At 35.0% G+C, this 24,330-nt stretch overlaps 2 protein-coding genes across 2 annotated transcripts; one reads left to right on the forward strand and one right to left on the reverse strand.

Moving 5' to 3' along the window:
* Window positions 1-223: 223 nt before the first annotated feature.
* Window positions 224-6,997, reverse strand: LOC122292636 (protein FAR-RED IMPAIRED RESPONSE 1-like). Its single transcript, XM_043101078.1, has 4 exons — window positions 6,661-6,997; window positions 5,234-6,571; window positions 739-1,690; window positions 224-659 (listed from the first exon to the last, which is right to left on the reverse strand). The coding sequence occupies exons 2-4, from the start codon at window positions 6,292-6,294 to the stop codon at window positions 462-464; spliced, it is 2,211 nt and encodes a 736-aa protein (XP_042957012.1). The 5' UTR covers window positions 6,295-6,571; window positions 6,661-6,997; the 3' UTR covers window positions 224-461.
* An 11,404-nt stretch (window positions 6,998-18,401) lies between these two features.
* On the forward strand, window positions 18,402-23,925 carry LOC122291684 (disease resistance protein RUN1-like). Its single transcript, XM_043099551.1, has 7 exons — window positions 18,402-18,718; window positions 19,605-20,094; window positions 20,473-21,577; window positions 21,804-22,097; window positions 22,215-22,985; window positions 23,381-23,528; window positions 23,618-23,925. The coding sequence occupies exons 1-7, from the start codon at window positions 18,598-18,600 to the stop codon at window positions 23,848-23,850; spliced, it is 3,162 nt and encodes a 1,053-aa protein (XP_042955485.1). The 5' UTR covers window positions 18,402-18,597; the 3' UTR covers window positions 23,851-23,925.
* The last annotated feature ends 405 nt before the right edge of the window (window positions 23,926-24,330 follow it).

A 24,330-nucleotide genomic window follows, 5' to 3' on the forward strand; every position in this document is an offset into this window, starting at 1 on the left:
AAACCTTTGTATTTCGCATATTCACGATTCCTCACAAAAATTACTGTACAATGCAAAACCTCACGCAGCAACGATTTTGCATCTCCACACAAAAACCTCGCTTAGGCATATTCCCCACCTTTCGCAAATTGAAGAATAAGTACACCTTACCCTCTAATACATAAAAAGGAAATCAAAACCTTGCTTTCTCATTAACTAGACGACCCTCTTCACAAGGACTTACAAAACCAGATTTGTATCCTTGTTTACAAAACTACCATGACCGACACAAAAACATCAACTACCATGACCGACACAAAAACATCAACTACCATGACCAACACAAAAACAACAACTACCATGACCGACACAAAAACAGCAACTACCATGATTGACACAAAAACAACAAGTCAATTATCGCGACAGATCTGAAAGAAGTGAAATTGAGCTGTAAAAAAATTGAGCTTTACACAAGTCAACATTTAAAGGACAAAAAAGATCTTCAAATACACATGTAACCAATAGCCGAAGACCTCCTGATTGCCTGATGGTGAAAATTGTGTGACTGAGCTGGTTTGTGTCCCAACACCAACACCAACCCCATCAGTAGATTGGTCCACGAATTTAGATGCCGCGGTGTCACCCAATTGTGTTTGATCATCCAATATTTTCCTGCAGGCCTACATTAACAAGGAAATACCGCGGTGAATCTCAAAAACCTTGGGATTAACATAGAGATTTACAAAAAACAGCAACTACCTTTCTCTTTCTTGTAATCTTCTCCACAGGGGGAACCTTTCTCTTACTTGGGGGTTTTCCTTTCCCTCGGACCACATTGGGGCTTAATATCTTCTTACCCTTGTCCGCGGTCTCAACAGTCGGTCCAACCTTCGTTGATTCGGATCTTGTCCCAAATGTTACATCATCACATTTTGAATCAAAGTCATCCACAACCTTCAGGAATGCATTGACTCGCTCATCACTCGAGGAAATTTTAGTTGCTAATTTCATGCATCTTTTAACCACCATCTCATACCGCCGTGAATCTCCACTGGCACGCACATCATCATAATTGCTTTTGATCAATGTGTATGTCCTTTTCTCGTCATTCCTCCAGCGATCCAAGACATATCTATTTGGCACCACATTAATTCGGGACAGATGCAAAACTTTAAGTGCATGCCTACACAAAATTCCCCTCATCTCAAACAATGCACACGTGCATTTTAACTCACATTCCTCTTCGTTATAGTAGAGTGTGTAGTGGACAATTTTGTTGCAGTCGTGAATAGATATTTCATCAAATATATCGAAGGTTGAAATGCACCCTTGCTTGCTTACCAGTGTGCAATTACAACACATTAGGCCCATCAACTCTTTTTGGAACTCTTTAAACTTTGCATTTGTGTATACCTTCTGAAACTGCTTCTCAAAATTGAAAGGGGAAACGCAGGGGATCATTTGGTTACTAGAGTTGAAATCAGCCGTCGTCTCTATCTCCATCTTCTTTCTTAAAGCATTATCAAATTGGTCCACGAATTCCTTCAAGGTGGTACCAGAATGGACATACCCATCGAAGAAAGCATTCATGCTTTCTGAGCGTTGTGTCGTGCTCATACCCGCCCAAAATACATCCTTCAAGTAAACGGGGACCCAATAACTCCTTTCCTCATATAACGAGTTGAGCCAATTATTACCTCTAAGATCATACTTGTGACGCCCCCAAATTCCGTTTGGGATTGGACGGACATTTGAAGCGTCGAGACATGCAACACAAGGTTACCTGCCCCCGTTCATGACATATAAGATGCAATAATCCTAACATGCATCTAACATTATGCAATATTCGCAGCGGATAATTTTTTTTTTTTAGCAATACTATGCACCAAATTAAAATATCCCAAATACTTAAAACATACTTCATATATAAAGATACATTGAATAACTAAGATCACAGAACTATTCCAAAATAGTTATGATCTAAAAGTACTGGAGATGCAACTCCATCGTACAAGTAGTAATTTAACTACTATATTAACCTTAACGACGCACCGTCGTTCAGTCGACTGTACCTAGTTGGTCAGCTCCTGATCTTCCTTCAGGTCCTGTAACAAGATCTACGATTCGGGGGGAATGGTAGTTGGGACTACCACAGTGAGATTTGATTACAAATCTCAGCAAGTTAACAAAAAACTTCCATACAGACTAATGATGCATGGATGACAGTAAAAGCATAAATGCATAATCAAATTCATAAGTAATTAAAGCATAACTTAGTGTACAACATAGCATAATTGACATAGCTTAAATTGAATCATGAAGTGAACTTGACTTAGCATGAACTTGCTCTGAAACTTGAATTAACATGAAAAATACATACTCCACAGTTGTTGTGGCCCCATGTATTCTACGTGTAAATACATACTCCACAGTTGTTGTGGCCCCATGTATTCTTCATAAACTTGACTTAACATTAAAAATACATACTCCACAGTTGTTGTGGCCCCATGTATTCTACACAAACTTGACTTAACATGAAAAATACATACTCCACAGTTGTTGTGGCCCCATGTATTTTACGCATCACATTTGTAGTTAAATACATACTCCACAGTTGTTGTGGCCCCATGTATTCTACACAACTTGACTTAACATTTAAAAATACATACTCCACAATTGTTGTGGCCCCATGTATTCTACACAAACTTGACTTAACATGAAAAATACATACTCCACAGTTGTTGTGGCCCCATGTATTTTACGCATCACATTTGTAGTTAAATACATACTCCACAGTTGTTGTGGCCCCATGTATTCTACACATCATAATGTACTCAAGATGAAATGTGACTGGAATACGAAAGGACTGAAGTCCTGACGTAACATAACGTGACTTGAACATAACTTAGAATACATGACCAACTTGAGATAGAAACATTTCGTAACATGGCATAACATATAATAGACAACATATTTAACATGACATACTTGCAACAGAGAATATTACATGACTTAACTTACATGTAATAGATGACATACTTAGCATGACGTACTTGTAATGTACAGTAATACATAACAGAATACATTATGTAACAGATAAAAATTGATGACAGAATAAATTTTGTATAATAGACAATTACATGATAACTTGACATGGCATGACACATATGATAACATACATACATACACTGTAGTTCTTTTACTTAGCACACATACACAGTAGACTGCTAGTAAGTTAAAAGCTAACTTACCTCGATCTCCGCGTTTCTTATAAAACTTCAAGTGCGATCACGAGGAACTGTAATTAGTGATTCTAAAAGTTAGAACTAAATCACTAATAATTTGAAATATGGAAAATACTAACTTAAAGAGTAAAATTTTCATTTTACTCTCTACATGTGGGAAAATGACCGTTTTACCCATAACTTAAGGATTTTGCATACTAACTCCAAAAGTTTCCAAAATTTACATTCCTCATGTAAATCTTGTCCTAAACTTAAATATCAACTCAGAAAAATTTAAAACAAAACACAACTATGAAGAACACACTATGGTCGAAACATCCACAGGTCATTTCCCTTTATTTTTGTTGCAATTCCTTCCAACTTCAAAACTCATGCTTAAACCAAAATTTTGCAACAAACATCTTCCAATCCTAAGTTCAAAACTATACTTAAAACATCCATTTAGAAAAAGCTAATAATCAACACCAAACTTTTTTGTAAAAAGATCCAAGCACTTGAATCACAAGTTTTGACCTTAAATCAAAACATCTCCAAGAATTTCAAAAATCAAATCTTACTTCTAACATATTCATAATATCATCCTAACATCAACCATGCTTTTAAATCATCAAACTAAAGTCACCAAAATCACAAAATAATATTTGGAGTTTTTGGTTTTACACTTAGTCCAAAAACAGAAACTTTTTCCTCAACTAGTTTTGATAAATCTCTTGATCTATGACTTATAAATATATGATCTTCAAACCAAACCATTACATGGTTTAAAAAGATGTCCTAAAACATATACAAGCTTCTAATTCAAGATCACATGGTTAGAAATTAACCAAAACATAAATTTAGCCAAGAATATCCACACTTTGGCTTATCTAAATATCTCTTTGCATAAAATTTCATATCTTTAAAACTAACATCAAATATCTTCAAAATAATAATATAACATGTATATAAGATGTTTAGGATCCTCCAATAAAATTATCAAAGTCATTAGAATAGGTTTAGACCACCAAAGAGTTAAACTTTCTCAAAACAGAAACTGTTTTTCCTCTTCCAGTTTCTAAGTTTCTAAATCTAAGAAAATCTTTCATCAAAACCTTTAATCATGCAAAAATCCTCAACCAATAGTCATATATACATGTTAACAATACTCCATAAAAATTTCGGACCAATATCTATCCATTAGCTTGGTCAAAAACTCCAAACTATAACATACTCTCCAGATTCACGCCCAGAATGACCTTTCTATGGTTAAAAATACTTTTGACTGACCAAATGACCATGTAATGATACGAAAAATACATCTACGGAAACTAGACTCAAAGAGGAACAACTTATATGAAGGAGACTTTATGATAAAACACTTACAAAAGCTTCGAAATGGGTGTGCAAAAGAACTCCTAAAAGCTGTCCGAGAGAGAGTGTTTGGTATTCTTTCAATGGAAAGCATAAATGAAGTAATTTCGTGGGGAGGGATGGCTGGAGATATTTGTGGATAAGATATGGAAGAGATGAGGCTGGACTTGAGAGTTGAGTGTAGTTTTCTCCTACCCAAAAAAAAAATCTATAAATGATTATCTTATAATATTCTATCCAATAATATCTAAAAAAAACATCAACTTAAGATATTTTTATCTAATAATATCTATCAACTCAAAATATTTTTACTCAATAATATTCACGAAATTTACCTCAAGATATTTCTTTTTATCCAATAATATCTACAGTTTTGAACAGACGTTTTGTCCGAAAATATGAAAAAATTTTATTGCGCCATAAGACTTTAAATAATCCTCCGAGTCTAATGGCACAAACCATAATACATTTTGACACTTCTAACTATCTCCAATAATCAAAAACACACTTCTGATACCATAGTAAATAATAACACTAACTATGTAATTAGACAAAAACCTATATGATTAATAGATTCGTGAAAACTTATGGGGTTTTCACGAGGTTCTTAAAGTTAATAGAAATTTCACAATTAAATTTCTAGCGGGCTGTTACAATACTTATCAAGAAGTTCACCCCACATCTCCTCAAATTTCATGCAGGTCTGAGAATCATACAATGCAGACTGAATCGAGGTCTTCAATCCCGTGCTGAAATGGGAGTGAGATCCTAACTTCTCTGGGAGTTTGCGCATTATATGCCATAGACAGTATCTATGGTGGGTCTCCGGAAATACAATTTGGATTGCGTTCTTCATTGCCCGGTCTTGGTCAGTTATGATGGCTTTGGGCGCTTGACCATTCATGCAATCCAACCATGTGCGGAACAACCAAACAAATGACTGTGTGTCCTCGCTCGACAGCAACCCCGCCCCTAGTAGTATGGAATGCCCATGATGGTTAACGCCAACAAATGGAGCGAAAGGCATCCCATATCGGTTTGTTAGGTATGTCGTATCAAAGGTGACAATGTCTCTGAAGTACTCATAGGCCGCTCGACTCCCCGCATCAGCCCAAAAAACATTCCGTAACCTTCCATCATCATCAACATCCATGGAAGAAATGAAGCCGTCATTCTGCTTTCTCATTCTTTGAAAATAGGCATAAAGGGCATCACCACCTCCTTTACCCAATCTTAAGTGTCTAGATTTGTCAATGAAATTCCGACAATCTCTCTCTTGAAACTCTAGATTTTCAAAACCACCCGCCTCAACAACAAGAGAAAAATAGTTCTTATTCATTCTAATACCAGCTCTATCATTGAGGTCGAGGATCCTCTGACTGTGCTCATCTAGATGCCTGTGAGATCGCAAGAGTCTTGTCTTCTTCGGGCTGACCGTAATGTGGTTGTGTGCACTTTCAACTTTAGTGATAACCCATTTGTCGTTCTTGTTCAACGTCGCATTTATCTTTGCTTTACAATCTGTTTTGGTTGTCGCACGTGGCTTTGACATATTAATGTTCTTAGGTTGGTATTTTCTGCCACGGGCACAACCAATAGTAACATACACGGATCTCCCTTCATCATCTCTCTTGGTCCTCTGTGTCCTTACACCAAACCCCTCTTGCTTGGCATATTTCTTATAATAGGCCATAAGCTCATTCTCACTAACAAATTCCATGCCGGCCCTTGGTGTTTCGACCCGTACCTCATCATCCGGGACAATAGTGGTACCCTATAAATCTTCATTTATGTCAAATAACATTTCTATACATAGAAGAAATGTTAGTGGTTTAGTTACAAATCAATATTAGTGTCATTAAAGTGAAAGCAAAATTACGAGTAATACCATCAGCAGCATCCTAAAATGTACAACCAACATTTTTTGAAGATTCTGGGAATGCAGAAAATTGTTGCTGGAAGTACTCCGGATTACTCGAATTCGGAGGGTACAAATTCTGTTGCAAAATTGGAATAAGTTATAGTAATGAGCACGTCTCACGTGTTCTTTTTTAAAACAATAAAAGGCTTGAAAATGCACACTCACATCCAGGACATCATTTGGATCTCCAAATGTATTTTGGGACGTCATTAATGACTGCGAAGCCGACGTCGAAGGTCTGGGTGCCATTCCATCTTCCTCTTCCCCCATCATACCAAATGACGAAAGTGATCCGACACTTTAAAGGGAAAGCACATGCATGATGGAATGAGGAAAAGGTAACATTAGCATCTCATCATTGCTAACAAGAAATAAACGCATGTAATAAAATGAAAAGTAAATAACAAAGTACTAATCATTAAAGTCTTTTCAACTTGGTCCGGATTATACTACCAAATCATGTTGTCTATATATGCCCATTTCCTATTTGATAATAGTGAATAAAATATAAAGGAGAAGAAAAAAGAATATGAAAAGTGACAACAAATAAAAACCATTGGGCAAGTATTATTCATGGTGTTCACTGTTCCAGCAAAGCCTAAACTACATAATCGGTACGGAAATTTGAATGCGTTTCAAAGTTTAATGAAATAAAGCAACCCATTTCCTTTCAATGCAGAATTTTCAATGGAATTAATAATGTGTTTATGGAGTGACAATGTTTCAGGAACCCTTTCTATTTTGTTGGAACACAAATACAAACCATTTAAGCATATTATTCATGGTGTGAAAAGTGGGGCTAGTTGGGTTATTCTATGAAAAGTGACTCAAATGGCAGTGGGATTATTGTACTTCTGCGCATGGATTGGAACTTGAAGGAAAAGGAAGGCTAGAACACAAAAATCAGTCAAACTTCTCAATGGGTTCTAACAAAAAGCACATGCATGGTCATCTTCTAGAGAAATAAATTCCATCCTTATTGAGAGTCTCTTTGCCAAGCTTTTTTCCTCAACCATTAATCGATGTTGATGATTTGTAATAGGATTTCCTTTTCTTGCTTTATTCTCCAACATTCCTCTCAACGCACAATTATGGCCATTGTAATTGTTTGATTTCAGAGGGAAAATAAATATGCATAAAAGCTACTTTCTTGGTGAATGATATCAACTCTTTAGATATTATTTTCCTTTCAAACAAACTAGGCTATCATACATATCTCAACATAATTATTTTCTAGGGTTTTTTTCAATTTATTTTCCTTTCAAACAAACTAGGCTATCATACATATCTCAACATCAACTTTTCTAGGGCTTTTTTCAAATTTACCAATCCCATCATCATGGCTTTGTGCTTCAAAACAACCTGTTTATATATATATATTCTTAACCATTATTTTTTCTATTTTGCATTAATCTCACTTCATTCATCTAGTCATTATTTCTAGCACTGTTATAACAAACGTGCCACGGAAGCCAACCAAAATACCCAAAATCGCAAATCATTCTATGCACAAACTACAAACACAAACCAAACATCAACAATAGCAGTCCAAACTTACCCATGCATTTTGGGTTTAAATATAACACATAGGGAGGGACGATTCTAGAGCTGTGAGAAGTGTATTTGTGTTGAACCCAGATTTTATTTTTGTGTATTCTATAACAGATGGAAACCCATTGCGTTGAGAGGAATGTTGGAGGAACGATTCTAGAACTGCGAGAAGTGTATTTGTGTATTCTATAACTGATGGAAACCCATTGCAAGAAATGGAGGCCATACCTGGGTTCAACAGATAGGGATGGGCGGCCGAGAGGGAGGGAGGAGAGCTGCGAGCCACGGGTACATCGGCGCTGTGCAGATGGGCTGGGTGTCGGCGTCGCCGGTGCCGGTGGACAACCTAGATTTGACGTGGGTGGGGAGGAGAAATGGACGCGGGCTCTACTGAATTGGACGTTGGGGGATCTTCAATTCGAAATGGGTAAATTGAACAAAGCACCGAAACGATGCGTTTCGGTTAATTACAAAAAAAAAAAAAATGCCACGTAGGGTGTGCAAAATTGTACACCGCTACAGTGGCTGATCCCTATCAATACTCTAATGATTAATGATTTTGTCAATTTTATAATTAATGAATTTAAATGTTAGAATGCATTTTGTGATTCGGACTGTGCAAAAGCTTTGAAAATGCTTCTGCATTGTCCACCCTGGAATTCCATATCTAAAAAAAAAAAAAAGAGAGTAATGCTATATATACTTATGGAGTAGGTAGGCTTGTACATAAAAGGGCCTGGCCCGATCAACCCGAAAGATCCGACATGGGCCCACCCGACTAAAGTCGGGTCCATTGGTTCAAAGCTAATAACGGTGTGCTCGTCGCCATAAAAAAGATGCACAAGAAGATCCAAGGTAGTGAGATTCCATGATAGATCTCATTTACTCGTGAGATTCCTAAAGTATTCCTTTCCTTTTTCGCGAAACATAGATTTGGAAAAGAATCTCATACCTTTGTCCTTGTTGATTTGTAGAGAAGGTTTCTTTTGGAGTGGGTCCGAGTACATGCTGCCAAATATGGCAAAGAAATATTTGTTTACCCTTCACGCAAATATGCACCTAGCACCTTCTTAGGACCAGTATGACTAAAGCCTTTGAAGAGGGGATTTTCCTTCAAAGATTTTTTTTTTTTGCCTTCTTTTTCTGAGCCTGGAATTTCCTTCTTTTTTTGAAGATGTGATTTGATTAATTTTTGTGTGGTAATTTATAAGCAGACTATGATGAGTAATTTGAGAGAGCAATCGATGCCGTTGTCGTATGAAGACGAAATGGATGAGTTGATGAGAGGAATGAATGATCCTGATTGGGAGTTGTGGGATAAGTGGATGAAATGGGAAGGTGCAGGAATTCATGACTAATTTGCAAATTGTGATGGACTTTTCAAAGAAAAAAAAAATTGCAGGTTATGATGAGTAATACGGGGTGAGTAGAAAATATCTCTTTCCTCCTGCCCGAAAGCATTCGGGTTGGGTCGGGTCACTACCATGTTGGCTGGTTGTCAGGTTGTATTGGGTCAGGTCCAAATGTGCAGCGGATGGGCCAAGTTGTAGGCCTAGGAGTAGGCAAGTGTCGCATAATCATTTTGAAAAAGAGTGAAGTTTATTATTAAATAATTAATTTTTTCATATGGATCTCATATTTATTTATTTTTTTAAATGGATTACAAGATGCTTACGCACTCTACGATTGCATATATCATTTCTAAAAAAGATAAATCCGCATATATTGCTTTGAAATGTCTTCAAATAATCAAAACTGGTGGCCGAAAGGAGCATTATATATCTGATCAAGGTTATCGTTGTCACAGATTAGAAAAAAAGGCAGTACCTGCATTTTAATTTTGTTTTTGTGATTTTGATCGAGTTTATATATATGGTTTGTTTTATATTTTTTTAAATGTGATTAATCCATTAATTCTTCGCTTGTTAAGAATGTGTTTCATACCAACAACAACAAGAAGGATAATCTGTAATGAAATGAGAGGGCGCAACGGGATGCCCAGTGGAAACTTCGATGCCTAAGTTAGAGAGTAGTGGTTTTAATATAAGTATATGAATGAATTTATCAAATGGGTTGCCTATAAGTATTATTTATTGGAGCGTGATCATGGTGATAACGACTAATCTCCAAAAATTATCTTGAAGACCTTTCGTATTAAGTGGAGTGATCACCTCCCTGATCAGTTGGAGATATTATCTAGTCTCATTATCTACAACATATATAAATAAGACCAACCCTTAGGCTCGTAGTATAGTTACTGACGCCTCAGATTTGGGCCCTTTAATATGTGAGCTTACTTCTTCAAGGTCCTAAATATCCCTTAATTCCACAATTGATAATTGGATTTTATAGATTATTTATCTTTGATATTAATGTTCCAAATTCCAATCAAGCAATAAAGTAAGGTGCTGTTTGGGTAATGAGATAAGATAAAATGATTTTAGATGAAAGTTAAAAATTGAATAAAATATTATTAGTGTTATAAACCAACTTGTATTGTATGACCACATTTAGCCGTCATAATTGACCAGGCCTTAGCCGTCAATTAAGACTTTTGTACTCCTATATATATGAGTATATTTCTAGGTTCATAGATGGAAATAACAAGAACCTCTCTCTCATTCTCTCTCTTTGTCTTTGAGGCATTCTCTCTTTTCATTAATTTTACAACACGTTATCAGCACGATTCTCGTCATCTTCCTCCTCTCTCCCAACTCCATCTTCTTCCTCATTGTGTGTCTCGCCATCATGTACCTCGGCCCTGTAATAACCACCACCAACCCCCTCAATACCAACCGAGAAATCGCCAAGCAGATCACCGATTCGAAACCAGTCCAAATCGTTCATCTCGCACCATCACGGATAGATTGAACTTGAGTGGGGGAAATAGGATGCACTCGGTTGGCACCCCGTCCAAATCACTAAGTTGTTCATCTTCTTTATATCTCGTCCCTGGTGGTGCTTCACAATTGTCTTCTATTCAAAATTCACTAGGAGTGGATTCATTGGTCTCAACCCCTTGGTCAGACAAGCGATCCTCAGGTTCTCAAAAGACAAAGATCCATGTCTTCTTTTAAGTTCTACTCGCAACAATAGTTGAAATTCTATAGAAAAGCAAAAATCTTTTCATTGTTATCAACTCAGATTACGTACCCCAAACAAAAGAGAAATTAGAAAAAAAAGAAAAAAATTCCTGATCAAACACTGTGAACTACGTATATAGAAATACTAGCCATTCCCATCTGATACTAAGAAAATGGGATCGTTGAAGAATCAGGTAGATGAGCTGGAAAAGGTCGGAGAGAAGGCGATACTGTACGTTAATGGAGTTTGTGGCCTTCTGCTGCTCTGGCTCCAAGGACGGTGGTTCCTTCAAGCTCTTAGACGGCACAGATGCCTCCGGAGACGGGAAGGAGAGCAAGTCCAAGGAAGAGATCAATTTCGGAAGGCTGCTGGAGAACGAGCTCGAGAAATTCAACACGTTCTTAGTCAAGAAAGAAGATCTTTCTTTCGACTCATATTATTGCCATTAATCACCAACTACGGCCTTGGTATTATCACATGGATCCCACTTGCTTCTGGAATTACCACATGGAGCCTTCCTTTGTACACCAACTACGGCCTTGGTATTACCACATAGAGCCCACTTGCTTCGGGAATTACCACATGGAGCCTTCCTTTGTACACCAACTACGGCCTTGGACCCAGTTTGTGCTTGAGGAGATGAAGGATGAGTTCAATCAACGGCTTTGGGCTGCTTCCGGTGTGCCTGATCTTTATACATGAAGTTTTGTTGATTCTGAAGTTAGTGGTCTTCTATTTCAAGTAAGTTTTTCAATATATTATTTGCAATCTCTAAGTTGAGTATTAAAGATTATATTCATTATTATTACTTGATAAAATTCTATGTTTATTCACATAGTTTAGATCTTAGTTATATCTGTGATAAATTTTTATTCACATAATTTATATACAAGTTCTATAAACTTTTTATACTTATTATGAATTATTGATGATAAGATTCATCTTGGAATAGAAATGGAGCATCCCTGAAGGATCACCATAAACCAATGATTTTATTGGGTATCTCATATTTAGTTTCATCTTGGAATAGAAATTGAGCATCCATGAAGGATTGCTCTAAACTAATAATTTTATTGAGTATCTTATATTAAGATTCATCTTGGAATAGAAATTGAGCATCCCTGAAGGATCGCTCTAAATCAATTATTCTATTGAGTATCTTATAATAAAAGATCTATTGATCCTGTGAGATAATTTAAATGAGTGATACGTGTACCAAAAGCTCATTATGATTAATGCACCTGAAATTGCATAATTGAAATTGTGTAGTGAAAAACCATTAAAGAATATATGTTTAAAATGAATGCCTCGAATATGCTCCTGAAGTAGCAATATCGAGTACAAAAGTTCACAATATATTCTAAATTTATATCTGGTCTTCTAGTGGCTAAGCAAAATAATGAACTTTTGTTAAGAAATCATTAGTCACGTCCTAATAGTTCCATATCATTCCCTAAAATGAATGACATTGGATTTATATCATTTTATTCCCTGAAGTGAAGAGAATAATGCATTTTATTCAAAGAAACTAAGAGATTGAACGTGGTAATGAATATCTTTATAATACTTTTATGATTTCAGGCCAGAAGCTCGTATTGGAAAAATTACTAGCTTTCTCTTTGAGATGATATTATACAAATATTGAATCAAATATTATGATGCATCAAAAGCGATATGATTCAAAATATTTGTATGTTTTTCATTATTATCTTGATCATCCGAAATCAATTACGATAAGTCAAATAAATTTTTATATGGACGTCCATAAAAGAACCAGAAGATTCTTTTACTATAAAGTCTTCCCACCAGGAGTGGAAAGAAAAATTTGTTAGAAATAAATAAAATGAAATAATTCAACGTTATCTTGATTATTATAGGTGAACTGGAAGTTCAGATGATAATTAATTTATGGATGTAATAAGATAAAAAGGGTTTCATATTCTAGATGCTAAAATCCCAGCGAGGATCGAAGTCCCTGTAAGACAATTAAGAAATTTAGCAGTCTAATGAACATAAGACATGTCTAAAAGCATGTGAGACCTATTGATATAAAAGATAAAGCATCCCGAAAGAGAAAAGCACAAATAAAAGAAATTGGTACTCCTGAAGAGGCCGTACCCATAAAACAAGCAATAAGATCTATCCAAACTTTTTATACAAAATTCTCCCATTAAAACTCCTGAAGAGTATAATCCTCCTGAAGAGTGCCTCATGAAGAAGTTTTTCATGAAATGTCTTCCCTTGAAGAGGGACAGGTACCTGAAAATAACGAGATCTCGATACATTTCATGAATATTGGAGAAATTATGGATAGAAATAAAACCGTTGTCGACAACATATTTTCATATTAAATGGCAATTGACATTACTAGAAGTAATGAAGAAAGTGAACCAAGAACCGTCGAAAAATACCGACGTAAAAATATTGGCCAAATTTGAAAGAAACAATTCTTACATAATTGATATCACTAGTAAAATGTGATACATATGGACTCGTAGTCCAAACACCTAAGAGGTGATACTTGTTGAATATCAGTAGGTATTTATATAAAGGAAATGAAAATGTGATAAATAAATCATGAGTCGGTTTCTTGCAAAAACAATATTGATATGCTTTTAAAATTGTTGGAATTATATTGAGATTTTTATTAGCTAGAAAGTTACTGGGAGTTTGGATATGCATGATTCACTGCATATTTATATGGATCATTGAATCATGACATGTATATAAAAATCTCTAAAGGATATAAAATGTCTGAAACTTCTAATCTGAATACATCCAGAAATATGTATTCTATTAAGTTTCAAAAATTCTTATATGATCTAAACACAATCCAAATGCATGTAGAATAAGCTATTTTTCATATATTTTTAGTATCTATATTAACTTATTACAGTTTATATAGATGATTTAAATGTCATTGAGGCTCCAGAAGAGCTCATGAAAACTGCACATATTTGAAATAGAAATCTGAAACCCTTGCGACTTCAAGGGGGAGATGAATGATATTATTAGTTCTAAAATACCATTTCTTAAAAGTAATTAGTATTTCAGATTCATATTACGATTTTGTAAAAGGTGTGCATTGTTAAAGGAGAAATAAAATGGAGCACACAGGACATCTACCAGAAGATAGAAACATAATATGAATATTTGTGAAATATTATTTTATTATCTCGAAACAAAATTACAGAAATTTGAGACTCTTCGCCTCATTCTTTAAACGATCTTTCTCTTCAAAAATCTGTATGACATCCCTATCTAAAGGAGTAGGCAATTAGAAAGAAGATTTAAGTAATGATTTTAAATTCTTATTTTCTTGTTTTATTGTTTCTATCTTCAAGTTGGACTCTAGAAGAAGTCGCTGAAGGATAGAAATATTCTCGTAGAGTTTGTCAACCCCACAAGTTTTGAATTGTAGTTGCTGAGAAAATGAGACAATGGTTGATGAGTATCGGGTACTGAGACTCAGAAGCTCGTAGATAGCTTCATTATTTAACTTATTAGTCAGATCATTATTGTATTGCATTATAGCACCTACGGTAGAAGCAAAAACAATTGGTGAACGAGGTGCAGAATACTTCATATATTGGTCATGAGAAGATTGCTGAGCCATTGCAGAGTAAAAATGCAAAGAGATTGCAGAGTAAGAATGCAAACTAATTACAGAAAAGTGAAGAAGATGAGATGCGGATGAAAATAAGTTGAATATTTTTTTTATAGAGAAAATTATGACAAAGCATCTCTATTGCTTCACAGCATCTCTCGTGAAGCATCTCTTTACAAAAGACAAGAGATGTAGCATCATAACTCTGCGGAGCCTGACAACTACAGAAGAGCTATAAAATCCTGCGGTGCTTGTTTGGTCTAAAAAGATGGCCACCATTTTTGTTGAAAAAGGATGAGTCAAGTGAGACGGACTCGCTAGGTGGAGAGAGTAGCTGAGCTTGCATAAGGTTAGCGAATAAATTTTGATGACTTCTTCACTAACTATGTTATTTACAAGAACTCCAGAAGAGCACAACCCTAGAAGAATAGTGAATTTAATGATCTTGAGACAATATGGTGAATTTGTTTGCTTAAACATTATCAACTGCATCATTTAAAGAGTTGGTATATAATATTGAGATGCATCAACGCAAAGACCTTGCACTATAAAGTCTTGAAGCACTTTTATATAGACAAAACTCATCCCCTGAGTACTCCAATGGTTGCTCGATCATTTGATGAGCAAAAAGATCCATATCGTCCTTGTGAAGACGATGAAGAAATTCTTGGTCCTGAAGTACCTTATCTCCAGTTCAATTGAAGTCCTGAATATGTGATTATTTTATCAACATAGATCAAGTCCACAATTAGTTGGATATACGGATGCAAGTTATCTTTCAGATCCATACAAGAAGATCATTGCAATTCATGAGGAGAAAAGTGAAATTGATATCAAGCAGATACGGTCAAGTAATAATTTGGCAAATTTATTCAGTAAAGCATTACCAACTGCAACATTTAAGAAGATTATGCAAAACATTGGAATGCGGAGACTTGAAGACCTATTGTCATGCACTTTTCAGGGGGAGTAATGTCTTGAAGACTTGTGTTGATTGTACTCTTTTTCCTTCGCTAAGGTTTTATCCCGCTGGGTTTTCTTTTGCGAAGTTTTAATGAGGCAATCATAAAACACTTGGTGGTACACATGAATACTGTACTCTTTTTATTTAGCCATTAGTTTTTTCCTACAGGGTTTTTCCTTGGCAAGGTTTTAACGAGGCATATTTTTTAAATATGGTCATCCAAAAGGGGAGCGTTATAAACCAACTTGTATTGTATGACCACATTTAGCTGTCAAAATTGACCATGCCTTAGCCGTCTGACTCACTCAAAAATAAGTAGTACAAAGGCTATCCCAAGTGCAGGAAGATGTCGTGTAATAATTAGGAATAAATTTCTATATCATCTCCTCAGGGAAAGTTACTTAAAATCAAACTCGTTTAGAATAGTGAAAATATTTACAAAGAGAAAATAAAAATGATGGTATGTGCAATGGATGGAAGAGTGCAACAATAATGAAAAATGGCACTAGTCATAGACTAGATTCATATTTTTAGATTTTTGAGTGTCGAAATGAAATGTAAAAGACTAACAAATTGAAAGTAACAATCAAAGAATCAACTAAATTGAATAATCTTAATTAATCTGAAAATTAAACAATAAAACTGAAATGATTTAAGTCCTAATTAAACTTTAATCAATCTAATATGCAATGGAACTAAGAGATTAATAAAACTAAATTAAGAATTAAACTAGATTAGAGAGTAATTGACAAAATAAGAACTAAAAATTGAAAAGCCCCAAAACCAAGATTCCAAAAATCTCAAAAATATTCCATAAACTTTAAACTGAAATTAAATAAATTAAATAAAAAGTAGGGAATGAAAAGAGCAAGTCAATTGAACGGAAATAGAGATTGAAAGCAGTGGAGTAGGCTAGACGATAGTAGTAATTGGACCCCTTAAGGAGTTCTTCAACATGTTGCAGTGTAGATCCAAACACCTCTATTTCCGTATGCTTGAAAACGAAAATTTGTCCCAAAAAATATGTATGTCGTGTGAATCAATTAATGCCCAAGGGAGAAAATTCATCCCCAGTCTGTGCAGCGCTCAGTGAATGGAATGCCAAAAGAGAGACAAAAATGTTCAACGCGGCGCAGCTCTAAGTCTCATTATATCTTTTGTAGTCTTCCGTTGGCCAAACCTCTCAATTGAATAATTGGTGTTTCCGTGTCCTTGGTAAAAACTATCCCAACATGAATGCATAATTCTGTGCGGTGTGTAGCAACCAAAAACACAAGGAAAAGTCCTCCTGGTCCCACGTAATGCTTATCTCTTACCAAGCCAAAATTCACCATTGTTTTGAGTCAACATGCATGCGTTAATGACTTCCAAACCATTCAAAAAGTTCAACATATGGATCTCACATAAAACTTATCTCATACCAAGCCAAAATTCATTCTTTGTGAATGATCCGTATAACCTTTTGCCTTTTTCAGTTTTTTACTTTTCTCATTTTTAATTTTTGTATTCTTTGGACTTAACAAAAAATAGAAATAAGAAAAAAAAAATAAAATAAAAAAAGAATAGAATATCAAAATTATGTTGTGCATATGAATAAACATTGTCCAATTAAATCTTAAGTTATAAAATTAAGCATAAACTCATGCTATTAATCAATTTAAATCACAACTCAGATTTATGCATCTTAATCATTTTTAATCTAAAACCAATAATAATGTAATAAAAGAATTAAAATATATTGGTTTTAAATCTATAAAAATTGCAATAACTCAGCTCAATCACCGTCAATGAAGACTTTTGTACTCCTATATATATGAGTATATTTCTAGGTTCATAGATAGAAATAACAAGAATCTCTCTCTCATTCTCTCTCTTTGTCTTTGAGGCATTCTCTCTTTTCATTAATTTCACAACAATTAGAATATTATTATTATTAATTTTAAAATTTTAAAAAATTAAATTATTTATTATATTTTATGTAAAAATTTTAAAAAATTATAATAATAAGATGAGATAAGATAAAATACTTTCACAATCCAATTTAAATATTTCAACATTTATTGATTTAGAGTGCTGCAGTATCTGGTTCTCGTATTGTAAGTGAGAACCATTTTAGGACGTTGTAAAATAAAAAACAAGTTGGTAACTGGTGTGACTCCATTAATTATTTGTATATTATTGCATTTGCCGTACGTACGTATGCGTGCAGTGTAATTCAAACTTTGAACGATGACCTTGATGAGCAGTCGGACGTATATTTTACGCTGATAATTTGAACTGGTCTTGAGGTTCATTTTAATTTCTTCGTTGATCGTGATAAGAATCACTGTCAAGTACTTCCATATTATTTTTAATTTGCGGGCTTTTAAAGATCAGATTTGTATATAAAACAAAAACGCGTTTATTTATTTTTCTTGCTTTTTGATTCGTACTCTTTGAGAATTAAAAGCCTCCTGGCCTCTTTTAAGTTAATATTATACATATTTCTTAATTTCTATATAATCATGATTATATAGAACAAGGGAAAGAGGATCTTTTCCGTCGTTGAACCACCCGAACATTAGGAGTCGTGCTGAATTAAACGCTTAATTAAGAATTGATCTCCGTAGAAAAAAACTACAACTTACGAAGAATATATGCTTCGGAAGGGGTCCTCAGACTCTGGAGAAAACAGGAGTGCTGATCTACCATTTTAGCCCTAGCCCACACACACACACACGTGTATATATATATATATATCTATCTGTGTGTATGTGCATTGGTTCAAACCCAGAAACTGAGCCTTTATTCGATCTACATATTTTCTCTTTGATTGCCAAAATTACGACGATTTCTGGACCTTGCTAATCCCGACATCTCTTCCTTTAATTTCTGCCACTGATCTAACTACCCAACCATGGAGGGCCAAACCGCCCCAGCGAGAGGAAGCAGCTTGAAGTGTAAGCTGGATCCAGGATTCCAAGGCCAAAACAACCATCAAAATGTTCTCGTTATCGGAAACCATATGAGCAAAGACGGTACCATTTTCCCCACTCTCTCTTGCTCATGATCACAATAGATACGATGTTGCGTCTATTAGTATTTTTATTTTCGTGATTATGGACTTTATGTTAGGTTTGAGAATCATAAGCTTTCTTTAATTCATGTTATTCATCTAATAATCTGATTTTACAGATAGTTTATCTTTGGGCAATTTATGTGCGATTTCTATGAGTGTCGTGAATGATATACTTAATTACAACTAGTTTATAACTCGCTTTATAATTAATCAATGTAATTGTACAACTTCATTAAAAATAATTCTAATTTTATATAATGGTTTTATAATTAGTCAATATCGTAATTGTACAACTTCGTTTTATAGTCGTGACTTTATTATTCCCTATAAATAGTAGACATGCTAGTGATTTTGTGCCGAGACATGTACGCACTTCATTAATTATGGTGATTATCATTAAGAAAAATTATACTCATCATCTTCATACCATATACGGCACAAAATTTTTTAATTTTTTAATTTATTCTTTTACCAAATGTGTAATGTATGGCCAAAGGCTTATAGCTTGATGGCAGAACAACCAAGTCTCCAAAATGGAGTTCTTGAGTTCGACCCCCTCCTCTAATGTATAAAAAAAAAATTAGTGTGATATATGGATTATAATATAAAACCTCAATTAGTTTAAGAATAATAAAACAAAATAAAAAAAGAAAATAAGTATAATGTGTCATGTGTGAGAATAATAAATAGTGAAGCTCCTTTGAGTTTAACTCAAGCCCTTCTAAATATTACTGTGTCCATCCCATCACGTCTGTCATATTTTAGTGTGAAATTATAATTTGCCCCCAAGTATGTGTCTTTTCATCACTTCCCTATTTGCTTAGAGGTTTTATGTAATTTTTCAGTGCTAGCATCTACCAAACCTTGCTCGAACCATTGGGATTACGAGGTTTTCTTAAGTTTTAGAGGTGCAGACACTCGTAAGAATTTTATTGATCACCTTTATTTTGCCTTGGTGCGAACTGGAATTCGGACATTCTGCGATGATTATGAGCTTCCAAGAGGGGAGAATATATCCAAGGAACTAATCAATGGGATCCATGGGTCAAGAATTTCCCTCGTAATTTTCTCCAAAGATTATGCCTCTTCTAGTTGGTGCCTTGATGAGCTTGTTCAGATCCTTCATTGTAAAAGAACCATGAACCACATTTTTATCCCAATATTTTACCATGTGAATCCTTCCGATATGCGAAAGCAAGTTGGGACTTTTGCCGAAACATTTACTAGACTTGAAGAGAAATTTCAGGAAGATATGGAAAGGGTGCAACGATGGAGAGCAGCATTCACTGAAGCTGCGGATTGTTCTGGCTTCGACCTCCAGAGCGATGCCAATGGGTATATATTATTCTAAGCACCTGTGTTTTTTCATGCAGTTTTTTTAGATGTTGACTTTTGTCCTTTAATTTTCTTCAAGATCTTAGATGAAAGTAATTAACTTGACAAAATTTTTTAAGAAAAAATTATTGCATGTTGTTTGGGAGTACCTAACAATTAATTTCCATGCAAACTGATCTATGAAAACTTATTTGAATGGTATTCCTAATAAATTAGCTATAACTTAGTTTCTTGCCATGACATATCAATGTTTCAATTTTTTTTTTCTATTCCTAATAAATTGAGAAGATAACACTCATGATAATTTCTTTTATTCTTCTTTCTCTCTTCTCATACTTATTTCACTGTTCTTTTTCTCATTTGAATTGATACGATCAGGTATGAAGCAAGTTTCATTGGGAAGATTGTTGAACAAGTTTTGTATAAATTGAACCCCATTCACTTGAATGTTGTCAAGCACCCAGTAGGATTAGATTTTCATGTCGAGGAGCTGAAAACCTTATTACAACTAGGAACAAGTACTACTACTAAACTTCTCATCGTGGGTATGTATGGGATGGGTGGAATTGGTAAGACAACCTTAGCTAAAGCTGTCTATAACCATATATGCGACGGTTTTGAAGGAAGCAGTTGTCTTTTAAATGTTAGAGAAGTTTCTGAGCAATCCAATGGTCTAATTCAGTTACAAGAACAACTTCTTTTTGATATCTTGAAAGTGAAAATCTTGCTGATTGGTAATGTTGACAAAGGAATCAGTTTGATTAAACAAAGACTTCACCGAAAAAGGGTTCTTGTTGTTCTTGATGATGTGGATCGGCTCGATCAAATATATGCGTTAGCCAGAAATGGTGAATGGTTTTTTGGTCCTGGAAGTAGAGTCATTATAACGACCAGAGATGAACATTTGCTGGTTAAACTAGGAGTAAATTACTCCTACAAAGTTGAAAATATGAATCATTTGGATTCTCTTGAGCTTTTTAGTTGGCATGCCTTCAACATGCCCCATCCAGAGGAAGACTTTCGTGAGATTTCCATTGCTGCAGTGGATTATGCTGGTGGGCTTCCATTAGGACTAGAAGTTTTGGGTTCTGATTTGCGGGAAAGAAGCATTATTAAATGGAAAACTACATTGGAAAAATTTAGAAAGAGTCCAAATGCCCAAATTCAGAAAATAGTTGGAATAAGTTTCGAGTCACTAGACCATACTATAAGGGAGGTGTTTCTAGATATTGCGTGTTTCTTTACGGGTGCCAACATAGAATACGTCTTGAAAATACTGGAGGAATGTGGATTTTTTCCAGATATTGCTATCAATATTCTCATTCAAAGGTCTCTTGTGAAAATTGATTATCCCAATTTGAGGATGCATGATCTTATTGGAGATATGGGAAAGGAGATTGTTCGTCAAGAGTCACGTCATCCAGGAAAACGTAGTAGATTGTGGTCTCATGAAGACGTTTTGAAAGTACTAAAAAACCATACGGTAAGAGATATTTCCCCTATTATATCATATAAGAATATTCATGTAGTAGTACAGAACCATGATATACGTGTTACGTAGATATGCATTGGAGTTTATCATTTTGCAAGCATGCATCATGTGACCCAATCAAGTATGCATCATTGGCCTAGTCCATTCCAAAGGTATTATATTCTTTTGAAAAAAAATGATTAAATAGATTCCTAATCGAACATTTTTATTCTATTAGGGATCAGAAGTAGTGGAGGGTCTTAGCCTAAATCCGCCCATAAGTGAAGATCATGTCATATCTTTGGAATCTAAAGCATTTGCAAACATGAAGAATTTGAGATTGCTTCAAATCAAGGGTGTAAAAAATTTAAAACTCAAAGGATGCGTTGAGCATCTTTCCAAAGAGCTAAGATGGATTTGCTGGCATAGCTGTCCCCTGAGATTTCTTCCGCCAAGACTTCATCTTGAAAATCTTGTTGTGCTTGACATGCAGTATAGCACAATCAAACAAGTCTGGAAGCTAGAGAATAATGTATGCAAAATCTTACCATGCCTAGCTTTTATGTATTCCTTTTATTGAATAGTACTTGATGTTAAATGCAGAACTCGCGAGAATTTTTTACTCATTTTCCGAATTTTGTTTTGGCAGGTACTCAGCAAGTTGAAAGTTCTAAATCTCAGTTTTTGTGAAGATCTCACCAAATCACCAAACTTCTTACAAGTCCCAAATCTAGAGGAACTAATACTTGAAGGTTGCACAGGCTTAGTAGAGCTGCATGACTCTATTGGATATCTAAAAGGACTTGTTTTACTAAATTTGAATGGATGCAGTAGCCTTATGAGTCTTCCGAAAAGCATTTCTAACTTAAAATCTCTCAAAATTTTTCATATGGGCCGCTGCTTCAATATACAGAACTTTGTAGACAGAACTACTATTATCGTACCAAATAGATCTTGGAATCCCAGAAATTTCCTAAGGGCTTCCCTTCATGTTTTTAGGTCTTTGGTAAAACTAGGTCTCAGTAACAGCAATTTATTGGAAGATGACTTTCCTATTGATTTTGGGGGCTTATCTTTACTCCAAGATTTGGATTTATCTGTCAACAATTTTCGTGATCTCCCTCATAGCATCTGTCACCTTCCAAAATTAGCCCGTTTAAATTTAGCTGAGTCTAGATCCATTCGGTCAATTTCAACTCTCCCTGCAAATTTACGTATCTTATTTGCATTTGGCTGCGAATCACTGGAAAGAATGTCGATTTCGGAGTCCCGATTGGATGCACTTGTGCTTGCAGACTGCTACAAACTAGTTGACATTCAAGGCTTTGAGAATTTGGCATTTACAATAGCGGTTAGCCTGGAAGGATGCCTGGAACAAGAAGATGATATTGATTTTGTGAAGAGTCTTCTCAAGCTCCAGGTACTTTCTCTTTCTTTTTGGGTCTCTCTTTATCACTCACTCTCTTTTATTCTTTGATCTGATTTGAACATTTTTGCAAATGACAAAACTGGAAGTGGCCGTATATCATTGGGAGGCGTCAGATAAACTTGTATGGTGACGAGATTCCAAATTGGTTCAGTCATAAGAGAAAAGGGTCTTCCATTTCCTTTCATATACCTTCACTTTCAGATCAAGAAGGAGTGATTAATGGATTAGTATTTGGAGTTGTTTGTAGAAATAAGGACAGTCTGCATGCATGGCACGGTGAAATTAGCGTGGTATTCCATAATAAAACAAAAGGCCACAAACAAGTTATTGATCAATTATTCTATTACAAGCTGATAAGGTCTGTGAATCATTTACTTTTGCTTCAGGTGGGATTGGGTGGAGGTAGTAAAATCCCATATGGTCAGGAGATGACAAATGGGGAGGAAATCGAGGTGTCCTTCGAGTTCGAGTGTTCACAGGCGCTAGAGTATGTTGGAGTGAATGAGTGTGGAGTTCATCTAATCATTCAGCGTGGTAATTAATATTGTGTACTGGCTAATTTAATATTACATGAGTATTGTTGCAAACTGTAAATAAATTTGTTCATTGAAATTGTTTTGTAGAGGAGGAGGCCGGTTCAATGGTCATGTACAGTGAAAAGAAAAAGAAAATGATGGAAGACGATATGATGCAGGACACTCCTGTTACGAAGCAAACAAGACACAGACCTCATAATCGGCCGATGGTCTGGGAATACGATGGGATCGTTCCTTTCGTGTCTTATATAGAACGTAACACAAGTACTTTTGCTCTTCTCCACTCTCTCGGGTGGTTATTTATGTCCTATAGTAAATAGTGATTGGGCTTGGATATTATTGGGCCAGCTGTTACTCTATGACGGAAAGCTAATTTTAAGGCGATTACGCTCGTCTAGGGGTCTTGAGAATGTAGCTTCATCTGACTAATAATTTATTCAATTTTTATAGAAATTTAACTGAAATTAGTATTTGGAGTTGTTTGTAGAAATAAGAAAAGTATATGTCCTATAGTAAATAGTCAGATATCATGTTTTAAAATAAAAATAATATTAAAAAATTAGATTCAAAAAGTTTTTAAACTTTGCAGTATTTTTATTCAACATTTTACCTCTCATTTTTCAAAATATAATAAAATATTTTAATTCAAATTATTTCACCTACTATTTATAGAATTTTAAGATACTTCATGTGTCAAAACAAGCTTTTACTATTTGCTTAAAAGCATTTCAAAGGCCTTTTACCATAGGTGAGAAGCGACATATTCGATACAAGTTTAGGACATTTAAGTCTCTCATAAA

The sequence above is a fragment of the Carya illinoinensis genome, chromosome 13 (genome assembly GCF_018687715.1).
Source record: "Carya illinoinensis cultivar Pawnee chromosome 13, C.illinoinensisPawnee_v1, whole genome shotgun sequence".
NCBI lineage: Eukaryota > Viridiplantae > Streptophyta > Magnoliopsida > Fagales > Juglandaceae > Carya > Carya illinoinensis.

What these genes read in the sequence shown, in the direction of transcription:
- LOC122292636 (XM_043101078.1), bottom strand. Translation starts at nt 6,294, where the DNA reads ATGGAATTTGTTAGTGAGAATGAGCTTATGGCCTATTATAAGAAATAT. An exon ending in TGGGGTGAACTTCTTGATAA is followed by an intron (nt 1,691 to 5,233) that starts GTATTGTAACAG and finishes GGGGCGTCACAA; the next exon opens with GTATGATCTTAGAGGTAATA. An exon ending in AGATTACAAGAAAGAGAAAG is followed by an intron (nt 660 to 738) that starts GTAGTTGCTGTT and finishes TTGTTAATGTAG; the next exon opens with GCCTGCAGGAAAATATTGGA.
- LOC122291684 (XM_043099551.1), top strand. Translation starts at nt 18,598, where the DNA reads ATGGAGGGCCAAACCGCCCCAGCGAGAGGAAGCAGCTTGAAGTGTAAG. An exon ending in TCTGGAAGCTAGAGAATAAT is followed by an intron (nt 22,098 to 22,214) that starts GTATGCAAAATC and finishes TTGTTTTGGCAG; the next exon opens with GTACTCAGCAAGTTGAAAGT. An exon ending in TCATCTAATCATTCAGCGTG is followed by an intron (nt 23,529 to 23,617) that starts GTAATTAATATT and finishes ATTGTTTTGTAG; the next exon opens with AGGAGGAGGCCGGTTCAATG.